This window comes from Gasterosteus aculeatus, chromosome 5 (genome assembly GCF_964276395.1).
Source record: "Gasterosteus aculeatus chromosome 5, fGasAcu3.hap1.1, whole genome shotgun sequence".
NCBI classification, from domain to species: Eukaryota; Metazoa; Chordata; class Actinopteri; order Perciformes; family Gasterosteidae; genus Gasterosteus; species Gasterosteus aculeatus.
The window spans coordinates 13917882-13936035 of record NC_135692.1 but is presented as its reverse complement, the minus strand read 5'-3'; the positions used below and the strand labels follow the sequence as shown (position 1 = coordinate 13936035).

Genomic DNA, 18154 nt, shown 5'->3' with positions numbered 1-18154 from the left:
GATGATGTAGAACACGTTGCAAAGTCGACAAGTAGCCATGAGTGTGCATGTAAGAACGGGTCTAAGGGCTCCGGTTGGTCTGAGTGCAGTATTTTCATATTTTCAGTTAGGACTTGCCCTACCTGTTTAAAACTGCTCCAAAATACACCCACAACACAGACCCTTTGCTTCTACTTCTAAAGTGAAACTGGTTCCAAGCAAAGATGAGAACTGAGGTTTACTCAGTTATGAAACAGGTAAAACGGGTTTGTAAAAGGAAATTAAGCTTTGAAACGTAATTATACAGCGCCAAGTTAGTTGGAAAACGGTAACCTAGAAACAAAGCCAATTGTGGCTGCAAAATAATCTGTACTTATAGAAATAAACAACAGGGGGCGATGTGCGCAACTAAAAGAAAAGAAAAACCCGAGGAAGAAGTTTACCGGAAATTCGTCTCAAATCAAGCGGAAGTGGAAAAATCCAAGATGGAGGTGGACGGAGCTGGTCATGTAGGTGTATTTTTTTCTGTCGTTTTGTTGGTTTTATTGTTCATATACTACCAAAGAGACGTTGATGATTCGATGAATATCCATCTTAAAGTGGTTATGATGAGGAGTGGATGGACAAATCGGCTGTAAATAATAAAATGTTATTTCTACCAAAACTAAATGTCGTTAGAATGCTGCCGGTTTGCTGTCTCATTGTAGCTAACCTAGCTAGCTACCATTAAGTGGCTAGCCGAGGCTCACTGTCAATTCAACGAACCGCTATCTTGAGCTAGCTACTCTGAATGATTGTCAGCGTCTGTGGTCTATAAATAGGGTTAGAATACGACTGTAATACGAATTAACCAATGTTAAAATATTAGTTTGAGCACCAAGCGTTCGGTAAGCTACCGCTTCTCATTTGACATCTCGCTAGTGAGAGCTAACAGTTCGCTAACTAACGCTAACTAGCCTAATGTTAGTCAGCAAGACTAACTTAACTGAATGAAGATTTGGCACCAACGTTACGAACCCCGAGTATTGCTTTTCACAGATTTTCTCAACAGTGTGTGGACATTGTAACTTTTATATGGCATTCTTTTGTTTCACTTGTCTTTAATCCATCAAAAACGCTATCGTTAGCTTCTCGAATGTGATCACTTTCATCCTGCTTTTTTGGGATATATTTAGATTTCACCATTTTCACTTTTTAGAGTTAAATAAAGTACATTATTTTCATTAACAGATGGAGATGGGGGATAGTAAAGGTGGCTCGGGTCTCCGGCAGTACTACTTGTCTAAGATAGAAGAGTTACAGGTAAGAAAACAACGTACCTGCATTAATTTGACTGTATTGTGCAATTTCCGCTAGCCTGTCAATGCTGACCCAATGGTTTTTCTAACAGTTGACAGTAAATGACAAGAGCCAGAATCTCCGGCGTCTGCAGGCACAGAGAAATGAGCTCAATGCCAAAGGTACACGGTTTGTCATCGCTCCAGCGGCCGAATATTTTATAATTCTATCGCACAAAATTGTTGAAAATAACAGGGTTTTTTTTGTCTTTCAGTGCGTCTCCTTCGTGAGGAGCTGCAGTTACTGCAGGAGCAGGGGTCCTACGTAGGGGAAGTGGTTAGGGTCATGGACAAGAAGAAAGTGCTGGTGAAGGTATGCTCTGGACTTGTGCTTTGTACCGCGCTGTATGTTGAGCACTAGCTGACAGTTTAAATGTCACGTCTTCTCATCATTTCTTAGGTTCATCCAGAAGGAAAATTTGTCGTGGATGTGGACAAGAACATTGACATCAATGATGTTAGTATTATATTTGTTGTTAAACTAATCATGGTTAATAGGCTGGCATCGGGTAAACTATCACGATTAACAACAACAACAACAACAGACCTGTTGTAAAACGCATTCGCATTTCATTTTTAACTAAAGGATTTAAAGGATTCCTTAATAATGGATTTAATGTCAGGCGTATTCCTCCCTATTATCTCATCCCATTTGTAATTTGTGCGTCAGGTAACTGCAAATTGCCGCGTAGCTCTGCGTAACGACAGTTACACCCTGCACAAGATCCTGCCCAACAAAGTGGACCCTCTGGTATCCCTTATGATGGTGGAGAAGGTGCCAGACTCTACCTATGAAATGATTGGTGGCCTGGATAAACAGATCAAGGAGATCAAAGAAGTGATTGAGTTGCCTGTCAAGCACCCAGAGCTCTTTGAGGCTTTAGGCATTGCACAACCTAAGGTGAGTGATTGAGGAGAGCTCATAGTGTACAAGAGCTGTACAACAGTTTTGTGGTGTTATACCCCTTCCCAAATGGGACATTTTTTTAATTTCAAACACATACACCTTGCAGAATGGCTATCACATGCCTAAATCGTTTTTTTACCCCAAATACATTATTTACAATTCTACAGCGCAGATGAAAAGCAACAAATACCACACTTTGTGATTTTCAATAGTGTATCAGTCAGTTTGTGTGCTGTTTGTTCTGATTTCTGTTTTGTCCATATGTGTGCAGGGCGTGCTACTGTACGGCCCCCCGGGTACAGGGAAGACCCTGCTGGCCAGAGCTGTAGCCCACCACACTGACTGTACATTCATCCGGGTGTCTGGCTCTGAGCTGGTCCAGAAGTTCATTGGAGAGGGTGACTGACACTCCATGGAATTCTTTTCCATTCTTGGTTCATCTTTCAATCTGATCAGAATTCATAACCCTGGTTCCTTCGTTATCTGGCAGGCGCTCGTATGGTACGTGAGCTGTTCGTCATGGCCAGAGAACACGCTCCCTCCATCATCTTCATGGATGAGATCGACTCCATCGGGTCGTCTCGTCTGGAGGGAGGCTCAGGTGGTGACAGTGAGGTGCAGAGGACGATGCTGGAGCTCCTCAATCAGCTGGATGGTTTCGAGGCCACAAAGAACATCAAGGTAGTAGCTCACCCACACAAACCTTTCAGAATATGGTTGGTTTTATATTGTGAACAGGGCAGCCCCTTCCTCACATCTACAATTAGCATTAAAATATCTTTGTTGCACAAAGCCTGGAAGAGAATCTGTAGATATTAGTTTGGAGCAGCCCACGTGAGATTCTTATGTTGATGTTGTGTAATCCAATGATTGAGGGGCCGAGTGCCTGATGTGATAAAGAAAGATATGCATATTTGTTTTTAAAATTTTATTCCACTTTCTCTCAGGTCATTATGGCCACCAACCGTATCGACATCCTGGATTCAGCTCTGCTCAGGCCAGGCAGGATCGATAGAAAGATTGAGTTCCCTCCTCCAAATGAAGAGGTGAGTCACTTGCACAGAATACAAACTCATACACACTGTCATTCTTGTATTGATGATCTTAATTCTGCGTGATTAGGCCCGTCTGGACATCTTGAAGATCCATTCCAGGAAGATGAACCTGACACGTGGCATTAATCTGAGGAAGATTGCAGAGCTGATGCCCGGAGCCTCTGGTGCTGAGGTTAAGGTGAGAATCGGCTCACTAAGTGGCTGCTGTTGGCTCTTAAAAGGCCATTTATTTAATATCCTCTTCTTTTGTCAGGGTGTTTGCACAGAGGCAGGGATGTATGCTCTGAGGGAAAGGAGAGTTCACGTCACCCAGGAGGACTTTGAGATGGCTGTGGCAAAGGTTTGTGTAACTAGGGTCCACCTTCTGATGTCTCTCGCCACACTGTCTTGGTTTAGAATGAAGCTAATTACCAATTTCCACGTTCTCCTCACCAGGTGATGCAGAAAGACAGCGAGAAGAACATGTCGATCAAGAAGCTGTGGAAGTGAAAGGCCTTGTGTGTTCTTGCACACAATGCAAACATGTATATTTTCCTTTTTTGTTTGGTTTATAATTGTCATTCTAGAGTAAATGGTTTCTCCAAATGGATGGCACATGGGGTTTTATTTCTTAATTCACCATCGTGTCAAAGCAAAGTTGGTCTGCAGACCTACTCCATTAGAACTATAATATGGCTGGTCTTACAGATCAAAGCGACCCAGCATGTGTGGAATGGTGACAATATGGAAGTTAGCTCCTGACCCAGGACACAGGCACCCACTGCCGCTCCGTCTGCACCTGCTCCAGTACCACCTGCAGCTCAGCTAAGGCACTGACCGGGTCCTCCTTCATCAACACATAGTCCACCCAGGAGCTGTAGCACGCGTCGATCTGCTCCGCCGACTGTTTCATTTCGTGCAGATCATCCTCCTGGTCAGTTAGAAACGTCAAATTCTGCCATGTGTCAATCGCTTCAACAGAAGAGGCTGCGTTTAGAGTTTAATGTGACTCACCGTGATAACTGAGCTGAGCGAGGAAGAGGAGCCAAGTGATTTACTTTGAACGTCGTCGATGCGAGGTCTCACAAAGATCACATACGGTTTGAAATCAGCCGTACGGAGAGTCACCACTGCCTGAATGTGGGGGTAAAAAAACAAAGAATGACAACACTGCCGTAGGTGTAAAATATTACTCATGGAGTCTAATGCAAAAGTGCAATTTACAACATGTGGAATGAAATCCCCTGCATTGTTTTAAATGGAGACCTTTTCATTCAGATACTCACCTCTGGCTGCACGTCCACGAGACAGACCTTGTTCTGATCCAACGTCCTGTGGATGGATTCCAAGCTGGTGCCATACAGATTATCTTTATACTCACCGAATTCAATAAATCTGCAGAGGTACAAAACCAGCCGTGATTCTCCTACAAACCACTCGCTGTAATCAGTTTTCACGGGCGAATAGACGGCGTCCAACACTCACTTGCCCCCTTGTATGCCGGCGTCGAAAGCTGCTTTGTTGATGAAGTGGTATTCTACGCCTTCCCTCTCGTAGCACCTCCTGGCTCGGGTAGTATCTTCAGGTCACATGTTTAAAACACAGCCAGCAGGAAGGAGAGATAACGACTGTGTGTGCTTTGGAGGTACACACTTCATTATAAGGCATGATGTCACACTCCAAAAAATAACATTTACATGTTTACTCTTAGCATCAAATTAATTTAGTTTTTGCATTTGGTGTTTATTCAACTTTTATGACAGGAAAAAAGGCCGTTGCACACTTTGTGCGAGTTAAAGACGAGACTTACGAGGCACAGCCAAACCATAAAGTTGAGGGTTTTGAGCGATCACCTTCTGTTTGAGCTCAGTGATCCGAGCTCCCAGAGAACCTGAGATCCAGAACGGCAGCATAAAAAGCAGAAAGGACAAGAACACAATCACCTACTGAGGGACAGTATGCAAGCCGATGGGTTTCCCCACACGTAGCAGAACCCACCTATCAGTACTATGAGCCGAGGCCTTTCACCGGGTCGGGGCATATTTTGAGTCACTTCCTCATAAATCTGGAACTCTGCTCGAGTGGCCTCTGGAGCTCGAGGTTCTCCCGGGGAACTGAGGCGATCTTTCCTGAGGCGGGAACCAGCTGTGGTCAAAGAAATGAAAACACAGACGTGGCGTTTGAAAGGGATCCATCTAAGAGTAATACCAGTTTCCCAATATCACATTTAATGTGGAGATTTCTAACTGAAAAGGCAATTTGTCGACCTCGTCACCAAACAGCTTCAGCGTGCTGCGCGAGGAGACGCTGTGAGGCACAAACTGATATATTGAACCATATTTTATGTGCAATTTTTAATCAGAAAAATGAGATAATTTTCTAAATACTATACTCACCATTTATGTATTTTTTTAACACTATATTTAGTTTATCAATTTTAAATGTACCTTACAATACGGTTTGAGAGTTTGCTCGACTAATGATTATTTTTTTCAAAATATTATAAGCAGGACCCTTTTTACACACACACACACACACACACACACACACACACACACACACACACACACACAAATAGTAAACTAGAAGAACCACATTGTTGTTAGAGTGGAATACTATTGTGTGTCATAAAAGAATGTTATGCCAATGTCCCTAAAATATTCCACAGGCCCTCAGAGTCATTTTGTGCGCACAGCAGCGACACACGCTTTATATTTGACTCGAGTGTTTCTGGAATCATATTCCGTTGCTGTTCCCACTACAGAGATTCACTGTATACGTTTATATGTTCACTTGTCCCGTGCAGCTCTCAGCCACACAGTGAGCACAAATGTCACAGGGATGAACATAAACTCAATACTTGCGCCTCCTCACCCATGTCCTTTCCATTCAGAGCTCCCTCGCGGTCGCAGTCTTCTGCAGGACGCCATGCGGGACGAGAGGGAGGACAGGTTGATGTGGGTGGTGCTTTAATATCAGAACAGGCTTCAGTTCAGTAGCAAAAAGGTAGGAAGGAGGGAAACGTGCAGGGTGGCCTTTTTTCCCCCACTTACCTCTTTCCCCCCGATCGCCTTACGTGAGCAAAGCAAGAAATAACAAAAAGCATCACTATTCAGAGACAATATTAGAACTACTACACCGCGATAATATACACTGGGACCTTTACGTACTTTCTCTTTGGTCTTGTGAATGTCAGTTCTAAACAGCATCGATGCATAAAATTCTCACACCAACTAATTTCGTTTTTCTTTATGTTCTTCACGTCAGCGGAAGGTTTAACTCTTAAGCACATAGACTACACACACGACAACAAGTGTCTGGCGAATATACTATTTACTACTAATATACTACGTTTTAAAAACCAAGCCGTGTCCTTTTACTTTTAAAATTGGATTGGGAAATAAAACAAGAGATTACATTGCATTTTTTTGTAAAGGTTTATCCCCTGTTCCATCATCATCATCATCCCTATTTCGAGGTCTCCGGGGCCAAATCAGTCCTGCACAACAAGCGTTGTCCAAGCGATCTGAGCTTTGTGTACATTTATATTAACGCTGTAGGTCAAAGGGGTGAATCGGGCTTACATGTAGAAGCTTTGGAGCCAAAGGGGGAAGAACCCATTTTCATCCTGTACCGCAGACGCCTGGAAAGGTCAAATTAAACATTTTTTTTTTTTTTTTTTTTTAAACGATAGAAAGGGAATCGTGTTCTTGGATCCAAGTCACATCGGCTCCACGCGGCATCTCCTAGTCATCACAGTCGACGCTCACTACCTCTCCTGGAACTGCGTGGAGGGGATGAGGGCGGCCCGCAGGTTACAGTCACCAATTCTCTTGGCCTGCCACCAGGTGGCGTCCTCCTGGCTGACGACCTGAAGGATGTCCCCGCGGTGGAAAGGCAGTCCCGCCTCTTGGCACGGCGTGGCCTTGTCCTCGTACGGCGTGTAGTCGAACAAAGCCCGGAGGTAGACCTTTAGGAGGAATGATCCATCAGCACATATAGCTGGATCGGTCATATCCGTGCGTTAAATGAACAGCCGGTTCCCAAAGTTAAATTCTTACCCTGCTTTCCTTCAGCTGGTCTTCTTCTACCACAGCTGGAATGATTTTCAGTGTGATGGAGCCTTGGGACTGGCACTGATCAAACACATCATCAGTGAGCGATCATACAGTATCTCAACTGGTAAGGCGCAATATGGCGAAAAGCCCCCCCCCCCCCCCCCCCACACTCCCCCGTTTACCAGAATCTGACTAATTTCATCGGGCCTTCTGTGGGCGATCCGATTTCCATTGACCTCTCGAAGCTCATCACCAACGTGCACCAGGCCTGGAAACCCCGAGCAAGAAGAAAAGAAAAGCCCCAGAATGTGAAGCTCTTCAGACTCCGACATGAAGAAGAAACAACAACAATTTTTCATTATGCTTGAGTTTAAAACACTTCCATGACAACAGCCAGGAGCGACCCTCGTTTGTAATCTCAAAATACGCAATCTTGCTGTACTAATCTCAAGGATTTGATCTGGTGATCATGGGGTTACGCAACATAATCTCACTTCTCTTAGCATTTCATTTCATTAGAGAAATGGAAGTCTTGCCGGACGCAAAGTTTTGTTTGTTGGTAAAAATAAAGCACAACTGAATCCTGCGTCGCAGCGCATGCCGTGCGAACACCGCCGTCTCTCACCACTGCGGTGGGCCGCCCCTCCCCTCATGATTCTGGCCACGATGACGGCTCCAGTCACCTCGTCTCTCCGGATGGTCGCTCCCTGGTTGAAAAGACACAAGGAAATCTGACATCCAGTATACACCTTGCATCTCATGTTCATTCTCACCACAAGATGTTACGACCCCCACTTCACACCTTTGGTCCCTCCAACGCCTCAATGCAGCTCCATTAAGATGTAATTAAGGCCCCTTTGAGGGCAGAAGAAGCATAGCTGCTGGGGAAGGAAGAGCTCTCACCAGCGGCTCTTTGTTCTTCACCAGGCGGACGATCTTCACCGACTCTTCCTCCAGGTCGTCGTCCACGTCCTCCGGCAGCGGCGGCAGCACCGGGTCAAATTTCTTCTGGGCCACCGTGTCGTGCGCTGACAGCACCGCCTGTTTCGAGAGGATTTAAGGGCCTCGATAATATAACGTGTATAACGTTCCATGGCCTGAATAACAACAAATCAAGTCAAACGTCTCCTCCAGTAGCACCTTACGATGCATTGAAATGTGTGAGTGTGTACCTTGAGGTGGGGGGTGCTCAGGAGGAGAAGCAGTTCCCGCTCATCGTCCTCCAGGGGCCCGTTCTGAAGTTCCTCTGCCAGCTGGTGAATCAGCAAATCACAACTTGAAATAGTGAAACATCAAATTAAATACGCTTACTTAAGAAAGTCAAATGAACGTCTACTTGTATTTAACTACAATATTCAAGTTTAGTTCTGCTTAGAAACACTGAGGAGAGACGGCACCTACATCCTCTGCCAGGCAGGTGGCGCTGTGTAGAACTGGAGAGGGGCTGTGTTTCTCATATTGCTTCAGTTTCTCATGAATCTGGCATGTGAGACACATGAATACAAACAAACAAACGATGAGAATTCCTTCTGCGTGACATTTGAAGGTCCGTTTCTAAGAATCTAAATCTGCAGTTTCTACCATCGCATATCGACCCGTAAAATATTGGTAAGAATTGTTTTTGATATAAAAGATAAATCCCTTCGTCCGATGCGGTTTCACACATATGGAGAAGTCACTTCCTGAATCGTATCTGCGGTACCTTCATGAGGTATCCGAGGCTCTTCTCACTGAAGACATCCGTGAGGAAGCCCAGCTCCTCCTTGTGTTTGGCCCCGGAGTGCAGCCGAGAGGTGAGATGGGTTAGAGTCTCATGCAGCCCTGTAGGTCATAGCAAACAGGACAGTTTCTCAACAATCGCTCTGACCCCCCCCCCCCAACCCCCCTCCCCCGGCATAGAACGGACAGGTAGCTTCAGCGGACATACCTGTGCTTGTAGACACGATGGGCATGGCTCCAGGAAGAGGAGGGAACACGAGGAAGAGCGACTCTCCCCGCCGGCTCCTTTGGTTCCTCGTGTAGGACCGAGGAGAAGAATCGCAGACAGCTGGGTCCAATGCAACACATTTTAGCAAGAGAGTTATCCAACAATAATTGTGTGGAGGATTGATTTTCCTCACACGTAGTTTAGATTTTTGGACATATTAAAAAGGTTAGTCGTTATATTTGTGTTGTGGAGTCTCATAATTACACGTTCCATGCAGCTCAAAGCTTCTGGTTAACATATTAACAGAAGGAAATGCTACTTATGTGTACAACGCCACTCCATTGAGAGGACGTCCCTCCCGACGCACTCGGACTCCGTCCCTGACCTTCTTTCACTGCGTCCCTCCATCCCGCCCTCTAATTACGAGAGGCTGAGAGGAGCTTTAAAGCTCTCATCTTTCTGGGCTTTTTTCCCCCCTCTCACACACGGAGTCAATCGCGCTAAATACTTGCTGGGTTACCACGGCGCATATGGTGGTTTTATCCAGTCTCCTTAATTTAAGACAGCCGTGCTCTGAATGCATCAGAGGATTTCAATGAATACAATGAAGAAGATTAGAAAACGGCCAGAGACTGGAATAGAAACTGAAAAGCCGCGTGGAGCAGAAGTCACACTGGAAAGCATTCATTATTTCAAATATCAAACGATGGGAAATGGAAAACTCAAGCACGGAGAACAATACAGCGATCAAAGGACACGAGCTACCCACGTTTTTGTACACATTAGAATTCGTTGTTGGACTGAAACCGCTGAAGCTGATAAAATAAAAAGAAAGAACGTTGATGTACCAATTCAGTGACGCTCAATTCGGTTTTCTGCAGTTATAGAAAAGCAAAAAAAAAACCACAGAGACAAACGTCCTCGGAGCCGTCACGTCCTTGCTGTCATCTTCACTTTAACAAAACAATATCGACTTTGTGTTAACGTTGACGTCTTCTCGCGTTCCAAAAAGGCTTCCATGCAGAAGTTGTCTGCTGGAGGCTCGCTGGTGCCGAGAGACGGCACGATGACAAGTTCTGTACTCGCGCGGCTCTCTTCTCGCGGCCCCTACGCTCACCTCAGCCTCGTTGTCTTTTATCCTCACAAAGACTTGACGGTTGTGACAACATCATCCGTCCCATCACGAAGTCTGCGTAGCATTGAACTGACATCATGTTTCGAAGAGCGTTGCGTTACTGTGCTTTCTACTCTCACGCGCGCAGAAAATCCATAAAACCAAAGCCAACACGCCCACCACCTGTTCCCGACCCGAAAGGGGGACAAAGAGACAGTGCTGATGCCATCTGCCCCCCGCTCTGTGTGTGTGTGTGTGTGTGTGTCTATAATGCCACCCACATGGCCAATCGGACATATCTGTTTATGACAGATTTTATTCCACTTTCCATCTGGAAAAAGCAGTTGCCCTCTGTGCATTTTGCTGGGGCATTACGATAATCCACAGCAGCTAAAGATTATGCTCAATATTGAGGGGCAAAATGTTGACGTCAACGTGACATCTTCAAGTGTCTCGTTTCTGTTTAACCCAAAGCCGAAGTTCAAATGTTTGGAGTTTAAACTCAAATCCGGCAGTGAAAAGCAGACAATCCTCTCATTTGCCTGGAAAACAACGCAGAGGGGGATAAAGTAGCGGCCTGGCGATCAACAAATGGTTCTGGGCTCTGATCCTGCGCTGGGTCAACGGCAGAAACCGTGAGCTAAATTTGAAAAAAAATTAAAAAGACTTTCAGTAAATATATTTACTCTGCTAGCTCAATCGAATGTGTATGCATCGTAGCTTTTAAGAAGAACACCACTCCGACGCCAACGGATGAAGAGTGACTTCATGTCTGAGGGACAGAAACACAGACTCATTACAGGATTTCAACAGCCAAGTAGGTTGTTACGGACCGGGGGGGGGGGGGGGGGGGGGGGGGGGGGTGATGGCTGACAAAGTGCCAATCTGTCTGGAGGCGAGCCAAACTGTCCAGGCTTTCTGACGGCTGGCTGATGTTAAACTCCCACTGAGCTTGTTATGTGTAAACGTGGGGATAAACAGCGCGGCAGGGGGCCTGTGGACAAAGACCGCTTTGCACTTGTTAATGAAGGACATTTATTTGCATTGAAAAACATCATATTTTCATTCATAAGTAAAGCTAAAATATGTCTGTAGACGTCCTCTTGACCTCTGAATGGTGCAGTTTTCCTTGATTGAACTGTGCAGAACCCGGACCGTCACTGAATGGGCCGTCCTGCTCACAAAAGAAGCCGGAAAACGTGAAGAAAAGTCTTTCCTGCAGCAAAGAGGGAAGGAGTCACAGACCTCAGCACTCGTCCACCGAGGACTCGTCCACCGAGGACTCATTCACCATTTAAATTCAGCACCAGGAGATTCACGTAATGAGCTTAGAGTCTCATGGCGGCTTAGTTTAATTAATCACAGGTGATGCACACGCCTCATTATCACGCAGCACGGGTTTTAATCACTTGTGTTGGGAAACCTCAATTTATTAAAACAATACTAAATAAAAACAAGAAAAAAACGCAATGCGCTTTTGCGTCTTTTGAAGTACATTAGTGCAAAGTGAGGCCACCTGACAGCTTCCCCGCAGCAGCATCTTTCTCTTTGTCGGACACGTGGACAGCGAGGAGCCGTGCGGAGGTTCCGTGCACGTCAGGAAGCGTCCTTACCTCGTCGCGGCTCTTCTCGGCGTGCGCGTTTTCAACCCGAAAATTCAACGTCCCGCGTTCATAAAGACGCGATTCTTTTATTCCTTCTTATTTCCCTCTGTCTGTTCAATCCGTCTTCAGCTGACTGCTTGTATTATTTAGCCGCTCAACGAGCCGCCTCCATCAGTCAGATTGCTCTCTGCCGGTCTGTCTGTGGTGCCTTCAGGGGACCCTCGTAATCGACAAAGACACCAAAGATTCGCACATGAAAATAGAGGGATGCTGATTTTTTTTTTTTTTTAATTGGATGAAAATAAGGAAGGGTAAATGAACATTAGGAGAAAAAGAGACACCACTATAGTAGAGTAAAAAAGGCGTTTTCTGCCTTTTTATCGTTATTGTGTGTCAAGTACAAAAAATGCAAAACCTATATGAATTGAAGTGACAAATATATCCATAATTTAGTTTTTTTTTAATATAAAACAGAATCCCGATTTATGTCATAATATCCCTTAGCGTCTCATCATTGTTTTGAGTATGTTTGCTGTAAAGTTTCATTTGATTTTTTTGGTTCCTGACACAACGAGGCTTCCAAAAATATATATAATGTGATGTACACTTACTCTTTTTGGGCCGTTGAGATGGCTTAACATGTACATATTTATTTATAGTTGATAAACGTGGACTATGAGTAATCATGCACCACAACACGGTGGTCTATATTCCTCCTTATCGTGCACTGATCCCTCCCCACACTCCTTTGTCCCTTTGCAGAGCCTGATGCGTCGGGACGTTTGTGTCGTCAGAGAGGAGCAGAGTCTCCGACGCTGCCCTGAGAGTGAGGTCTCCGATGGCTCTCTGTGTTATTAAATGGATGATGGGAAAGCATTTCATCTCAGCTCAGTGGGTCGGATAGCTGGGGGATCAGAGTCCTATCTGTGGATGACATCAGCCCCGTCCTCCCGTGTCGCATGGAACGATGGGGCGATACAAAAATAAACGCTCGGCAGCTCCGTCTTAGTGCTCAGAAACCACACACAGATAGAAAGTTATGATAACGGGCGCTTTAATATTCCAGTTCCTCAAAATCACCATGAAAATAAAGATATAAAACAAATCAATCATAAACAGTCATTCACAAGTTTCTGTTAATTTTTTGTTTTTTGTGTTATTATTAATTGCAGTAAACCATGTCTGATTTTTGTTTTGCACAAATAACATGGAAATCTATCCAGATTTATATTGACTCATTAGTTTTGGATCTGTCAGTGTTAGAAAATGCTCGGCTGGTTGCTCGCTACATACACCAACGAGAATGAATGAAAGTTTCAGATCTGAAGCACGGACACGGTCTAATCTCTGGATCAAATTTCAGAATCCGGTGCGTCCTCCTGTAGAAAGATCACAATTACCAAAAATGACATTCGTGATATTGTGTTTCCTAAAAAGACACGTTGTATTTATCTTGCTTGTTCAACATTTACATGAAGAGGGAGGATCAATAAAATCATTTTTCATGATTTACAGCAAAGTCGTCAAATTAAAGTACAAACATAGAACATTTTGAGATTTGATGCCCATGACGTTCAAACGCTTCGCAGCATTTCAAAATAAAAGCCATCCAGAAATCCTGAGTGATGGATATTGTGCTGAGACACCTGACCGCTGCCTGTCAACGTTTAATTGAGTTTACCGTCATCGTGAACTCACCATGTATGTGGGGTTCTGGAAAGACGCAAAAGTGTCGCCCCGAATGGGTTCAGACACCTTGAAAAGAGGAGAAACGAAATGCTGCAATTACTGAGAATAAGAACAGGGAACACTGTGTAACGTTTTGTCACGCGTCTCCATGGCTACCCGTGTGCCGGAAGCAGCCGCTTGTGTAGAAGTGATGACGACGTCTTCCAGGTCCGAGCCGTATGCCGGGTTCTGGAAAGACTCCTGAAACAGCCACAAGGTTCGACACACCCACACGCAACAACGGGAATGTGTTTTGAGATCAATGCAACTGTTGATTCAACGATGATAGACAATAAATATTTCCCTGCCTGCATTCTCCAGAGTGTGCTGTGATATTTAAGAACATGTTCTGAAATGGACGAATTCATTTGTGAGCCATTAAATGGGTGATGAATGTGAAACTGACCTCGTTGACAGTGACGGGTTTGTTAGCACTTCTTGTGGGCTCGTCCTCCGTGTACAAAGGATTACTTATGTTCACCTGACCGAGGAAACATCACAAGAACAGAAAATCAAACAATGGCCAGATCTAAAACCTAAAATGCACAATGCGATTTGACTTTTCTCTGTACAAAAATCTCTGTTTGCAGACCTTGTTTGGTTCATCGGGAGCGAAGTGGGTTGCTACGGTCTCCATGGCAACAGGTTGTGCATATCCTGGGTTCTCAAAACTCCTCCCGTCTGTTTCCGCCATGGACACGGACATAGAGGGAACCTGGAAGCAGGGTAAACGCGACAAGTTGATGACCGTCATTGCTCTTTGTTTAGCCGATTGGCAGCCGTTAGCCATGTTGGGAGAGGATCAATACAACCAATTGGAGTATCAATGAAGAAGCAGGGAAATAATAGTAGTTTCAATGAAACGGCTCTTTTTCTTTGCTCCTTACCGCTTCACCATTCTGCCTCGTCTCACGTCCCTCTGATGACGCATTTGGAGATGAGCGGTTTCTAAAAAGTGACACAGAAATAACCCACATGTAACGTGATGTGCACACATACTCATACACCCTCTCAGTAGAACGAAAAAAGCTCTGCATCGAGTCTAATACTACACTATATTCTAACTACACAATCTCACCTGAAGCTTGGGAGGTTGGGCATAGATGGCATACTGGGCATACTGGGCATACTGGGCATACTGGGCAAGCTGCTCCATACTCTCTCCATCAGGTTGGACTTCTTTCTGGCAGCGTAGACCAGAGCGACCAGCAGAACCACAATCAACACCGTCACCCCGATCGCTATGCCAACTGAGACAGAAGGCCAAAAGGAAGCTCGTTGTGTGAGGAGATAAAGCTCAAAGCGTGAATGCTTCAATGTTATTACGCTATAAAATACAACATACTTGAGGATGCAACCACGTTGTGCACGTTTATCTGGCAGTACTCTCCGGTCCAGTCTGCAGAGCATCTGCCAAACGAAGTACAACCAGAGTTGAGGGTGGTTGACTGATTTATTTTTGTTTGTGCATCAATCAACACATTGTTTTGTTTTATTCGTGTTATCTTGTGTAAGAATATATCTTTGCATGCATATTTTCATGCAAATACTTACATGCAAAGAGCCTCGTTGTCGTCAAAGTAGCAGGTGCCTCCGTTTTGACACTGACACGGTGGGGGCATGGTGGGGGGAGGATCGAACCCTGAGCGAATGTATTGAAAGGACCAGACATGACACCTTCACGTCAGCGGTACGCAATACACTACTACACACAGGTACGTGACTGAGGATCACGTGTAGCACAGATCCACGACTACTATAGTTCCTCTTTGAATAAGAGACTACCTACTATCACTACTCCTACTTTCACTCCTTGTCTCTGCCCTCAGGCGTTTAACCAACTTTAACGTGACTATAGTTCATTCATTTAATATCACGTAAAGAGAAAGCAGAAATCCCTGCAAGTTGCATTAACGTTGCTGCAATTTGAGATCAACTGCTGCAACCTAAATGCATGACGTCACATGGTGTGGAAAAACAAATAGCTTGTTCTCACCAGCATCACACTCCGTGTTGCTGCCGGGTGTGAAGTCGGTGCCCTGGGGGCAGGCGCAGGTGTACCCCCCAGGCCGGAGCAGACACAGGTGGCTGCAGGTTCCCTTACACGGATTCTTCACTGCGGAGACATTGATTACTTCCTTTCAAACAAGTACTGATCTACTGATCTACTTTCTTAAACGATGACCTTGAGGACCTTGAGCAGGAAGTTTTCGGGGCGTTAGAACATGAGAGGAAGGCGCGCGGCTTACTGGCTATGGAGTTGTATCTCTGCTGCTGGTACACCGACACCTGCGTGAGCCACGGCCCGCCCGTCAACAGCTTGGCCTTTGCCCCGCGGCCAAACTTGTCCTGCCGGAACACCTCGCCCTTCTCCTGGGTGCTCCAGTAGACGTGGTCCTCAAACACACTCACGCTGAAGGGGTTTCTCACATCTACGAGACGAAAGGTAAAGAATTGAACGGAGCCCCGTTGCTGGAGATCCCTCCAATACCGAGTGGAATGAGCCTTTCCCTTCTCTTCGCCCAACCCTCACCTATGTACACGGCCGTTCTGCGGTCGCCTCCTGACGGCAGCACCGACTCGATGCGGCTCTCCTTGGAGTCGGACCAGTAGATCCTGTCGCCGTTGGTGAAGTCGATCGACAGGCCAGTGGGCCAACCCAGGCCGTCGGCCACCAACACCGTCCGCTCCTGACCGTCCAGCCAAGAACGCTCGATCTTGGCCGCGTCCCCCCGGTCCGCCCAGTACAACATCCTGTAGAAAGGCAACAGACTGTGGTTCTGGGCTACGAAGGTCGATTTAACTTTCCACAAACCTTTCAGGTAAACTTCTACTAGCCAATAGCGTCCAACAAAAGAAACCAGGTGTGAAATGAATGAATTTGTACACGCTTATCTTCCAATTTGCTGCGACCTGTGCAAAGGTTCTTAAAGCCCGGCGGTCGTACCCCAGTCGCGGGTTGACGGCCACGGCAGACGGCTGGCCCAGCTCAGTCTTAACCAGCTGCTTCCTGTAGCGTCCGTCCAGCATGGCCACCTCCAGCCGCTTCAATCCGGAATCTGCCCAGTAAAGGTTCCTGCGGTTGCAAAACGAATCACATAATATTGAAACACGTTTACAGGCAGAGGCTCGTTTTCTAGTGTGCACAAACATCCATAGAAATGAAAAATCAGGAGTTTGAAGGGATTCAGAGTTCAAGTTGGCACACACCTGCCCACCCAGTCCACAGCGACGCCGTCTGGTCTGGTGATGTATTTGATGCCGAGGTCGACAGCAGCACCGATGTTGTTACTGCCGTCATCCGCTGAAGGGATGTACGCTCTCTTAATGGCGCCCGCTTCGGAGTCCTTACCGGCCACGGTGAAATACACCATACCTGACAGAGCACGACCACGTCACCCAATACGTCCGTTTTCATTTAAGCGAGCGTCTTTAACGTGTTTAGCGTCGGCCTGCGTGCGACCTACTGAACCCGGTGTGGTTGTGGTCCCAGTCGTAGTCCAGAGCCACGATGCGCTCCTCCTCGAGTAGGAAGTCGTGGTAGGTCTCCGTCTGCAGGTTGAACCTCCGGATGCGAATGTTCTCTGGTAGAAGCATCAAGGGCGTCGCTCCTGAGGGACACGCAGGCGTTTATACCATTTAAAAGAGGGGGGGGGACGTCGCTCTGGTTTTGAATTAAGGTCCCTAAGTGTCGTGTCTCACCCTCGGCCTCGCACTTGTTGCCGTCGCCCACTTTTCGGTAACCGGGGGCACACTCGCAGTCGTAGCCGCCCTTTGTGTTCTTGCAGACCTGAGGGCAGGTGCCCCACGCCGCACACTCATCGATGTCTGTGGAAGGAAGACGAGACTGTGAGAAACAGTTTGGGTTTTTGGCAGATCTTTAACCTGTGCGATGTCGCTTCATCATGCTGTTATTGTGCGCTTTCAGTAGAATTTTAAAAACGTGCTCATGTGCGGTGGGGAGTTATAGAAACTATTCAGTGTGTGTGTGTGTGTGTGTGTGTGTGTGTACCCAGGCAGGTGTAGGTGCTGTCTGGGTTCACTCTGTATCCCGGCCTGCAGGAGCAGATGAAGCCGGTGCCGTTCAGGTTGGTGCACTCGTGCTGGCACAGCTTCTCTTCACAGTTGCGTTCGTTGCCAAAATCTTGAGCCAGACGACACAGAGCACATTTTACCACACGTCTAATAAATAATTCAAGAGCTGCCTGATGAGGTGCAACGGTGGTTGTGTTTACAAGTCACAATAACCTCCATGCATCTTTACGATCCAACCTTCATGTACCCATAAATATCTCAGCCAACGGGATAGTAGTTGTAGCAGAAAAGTCGTTATCAGAGTTTGAATGCTAAAAAGGTGCTGGATCTCCCAGAGGAGAGAAGATGATGACATTCATATCCATCCATTGTCATTATGAAAAGATCTTTCACCTCATAATTACGAGACGTCTTAATAATTGGGTCGTGAG

General features: G+C 46.0%; 3 protein-coding genes across 8 annotated transcripts in view; 1 reads left to right on the top strand and 2 right to left on the bottom strand.

Annotated features, from left to right (window-relative positions):
* The first annotated feature begins 1 nt into the window (after window position 1).
* On the top strand, window positions 2–3863 carry psmc5 (proteasome 26S subunit, ATPase 5). Its single transcript, XM_040176237.2, has 12 exons — window positions 2–488; window positions 1210–1281; window positions 1370–1439; window positions 1532–1629; window positions 1717–1773; window positions 1987–2217; window positions 2495–2621; window positions 2714–2904; window positions 3171–3269; window positions 3346–3456; window positions 3532–3618; window positions 3714–3863. Exons 1-12 carry the CDS (start codon window positions 378–380, stop codon window positions 3765–3767), a joined length of 1308 nt encoding a protein of 435 aa, XP_040032171.2. The 5' UTR covers window positions 2–377; the 3' UTR covers window positions 3768–3863.
* On the bottom strand, window positions 3137–12264 carry LOC120819088 (MAGUK p55 subfamily member 3). 6 transcript variants are annotated; one of them, XM_040176194.2, is made up of 19 exons: window positions 11970–12264; window positions 9243–9362; window positions 9018–9136; window positions 8717–8794; window positions 8488–8568; window positions 8219–8356; window positions 7941–8022; window positions 7498–7583; window positions 7319–7393; window positions 7031–7227; window positions 6842–6900; window positions 6311–6328; window positions 6132–6224; window positions 5256–5402; window positions 5068–5148; window positions 4743–4836; window positions 4544–4652; window positions 4272–4391; window positions 3137–4188 (listed from the first exon to the last, which is right to left on the bottom strand). In XM_040176194.2, exons 2-19 carry the CDS (start codon window positions 9265–9267, stop codon window positions 4009–4011), a joined length of 1782 nt encoding a protein of 593 aa, XP_040032128.2. In that variant the 5' UTR covers window positions 9268–9362; window positions 11970–12264; the 3' UTR covers window positions 3137–4008. The 6 variants fall into 6 exon arrangements, with proteins under 6 accessions (XP_040032128.2, XP_040032132.2, XP_077959707.1 ...); XM_040176198.2 differs by having other exon boundaries at window positions 6132–6173; XM_078103581.1 differs by lacking the exon at window positions 11970–12264 and adding an exon at window positions 10360–10488.
* A 733-nt stretch (window positions 12265–12997) lies between these two features.
* lrp2b (low density lipoprotein receptor-related protein 2b) overlaps window positions 12998–18154 on the bottom strand; it is a 30420-nt gene continuing 25263 nt past the window's right edge. Inside the window, exons 65-81 of the mRNA XM_040176069.2 lie at window positions 17701–17832; window positions 17391–17516; window positions 17156–17299; window positions 16899–17064; window positions 16636–16764; window positions 16222–16442; window positions 15938–16120; window positions 15685–15804; window positions 15243–15330; window positions 15034–15098; window positions 14767–14938; window positions 14576–14636; window positions 14281–14403; window positions 14095–14169; window positions 13806–13889; window positions 13659–13715; window positions 12998–13339 (exon numbers count right to left, since the gene is read on the bottom strand). Coding sequence (XP_040032003.2) covers window positions 13313–13339; window positions 13659–13715; window positions 13806–13889; window positions 14095–14169; window positions 14281–14403; window positions 14576–14636; window positions 14767–14938; window positions 15034–15098; window positions 15243–15330; window positions 15685–15804; window positions 15938–16120; window positions 16222–16442; window positions 16636–16764; window positions 16899–17064; window positions 17156–17299; window positions 17391–17516; window positions 17701–17832 — 1973 coding nt within the window. The 3' untranslated portion in view covers window positions 12998–13312. The remainder of the gene's footprint in view (window positions 13340–13658; window positions 13716–13805; window positions 13890–14094; window positions 14170–14280; window positions 14404–14575; window positions 14637–14766; window positions 14939–15033; window positions 15099–15242; window positions 15331–15684; window positions 15805–15937; window positions 16121–16221; window positions 16443–16635; window positions 16765–16898; window positions 17065–17155; window positions 17300–17390; window positions 17517–17700; window positions 17833–18154) is intronic.

Coding starts and splice junctions, on each gene's coding strand:
- psmc5 (XM_040176237.2), top strand. CDS start 378: ATGTGCGCAACTAAAAGAAAAGAAAAACCCGAGGAAGAAGTTTACCGG. Junction 2,622..2,713: donor CCAGAAGTTCATTGGAGAGG/GTGACTGACACT, acceptor GTTATCTGGCAG/GCGCTCGTATGGTACGTGAG. Junction 3,619..3,713: donor TTGAGATGGCTGTGGCAAAG/GTTTGTGTAACT, acceptor TCTCCTCACCAG/GTGATGCAGAAAGACAGCGA.
- LOC120819088 (XM_040176194.2), bottom strand. CDS start 9,267: ATGCCCATCGTGTCTACAAGCACAG. Junction 8,569..8,716: donor CCACCTGCCTGGCAGAGGAT/GTAGGTGCCGTC, acceptor CTGATTCACCAG/CTGGCAGAGGAACTTCAGAA. Junction 8,023..8,218: donor TGAAGAACAAAGAGCCGCTG/GTGAGAGCTCTT, acceptor CTTTTCAACCAG/GGAGCGACCATCCGGAGAGA.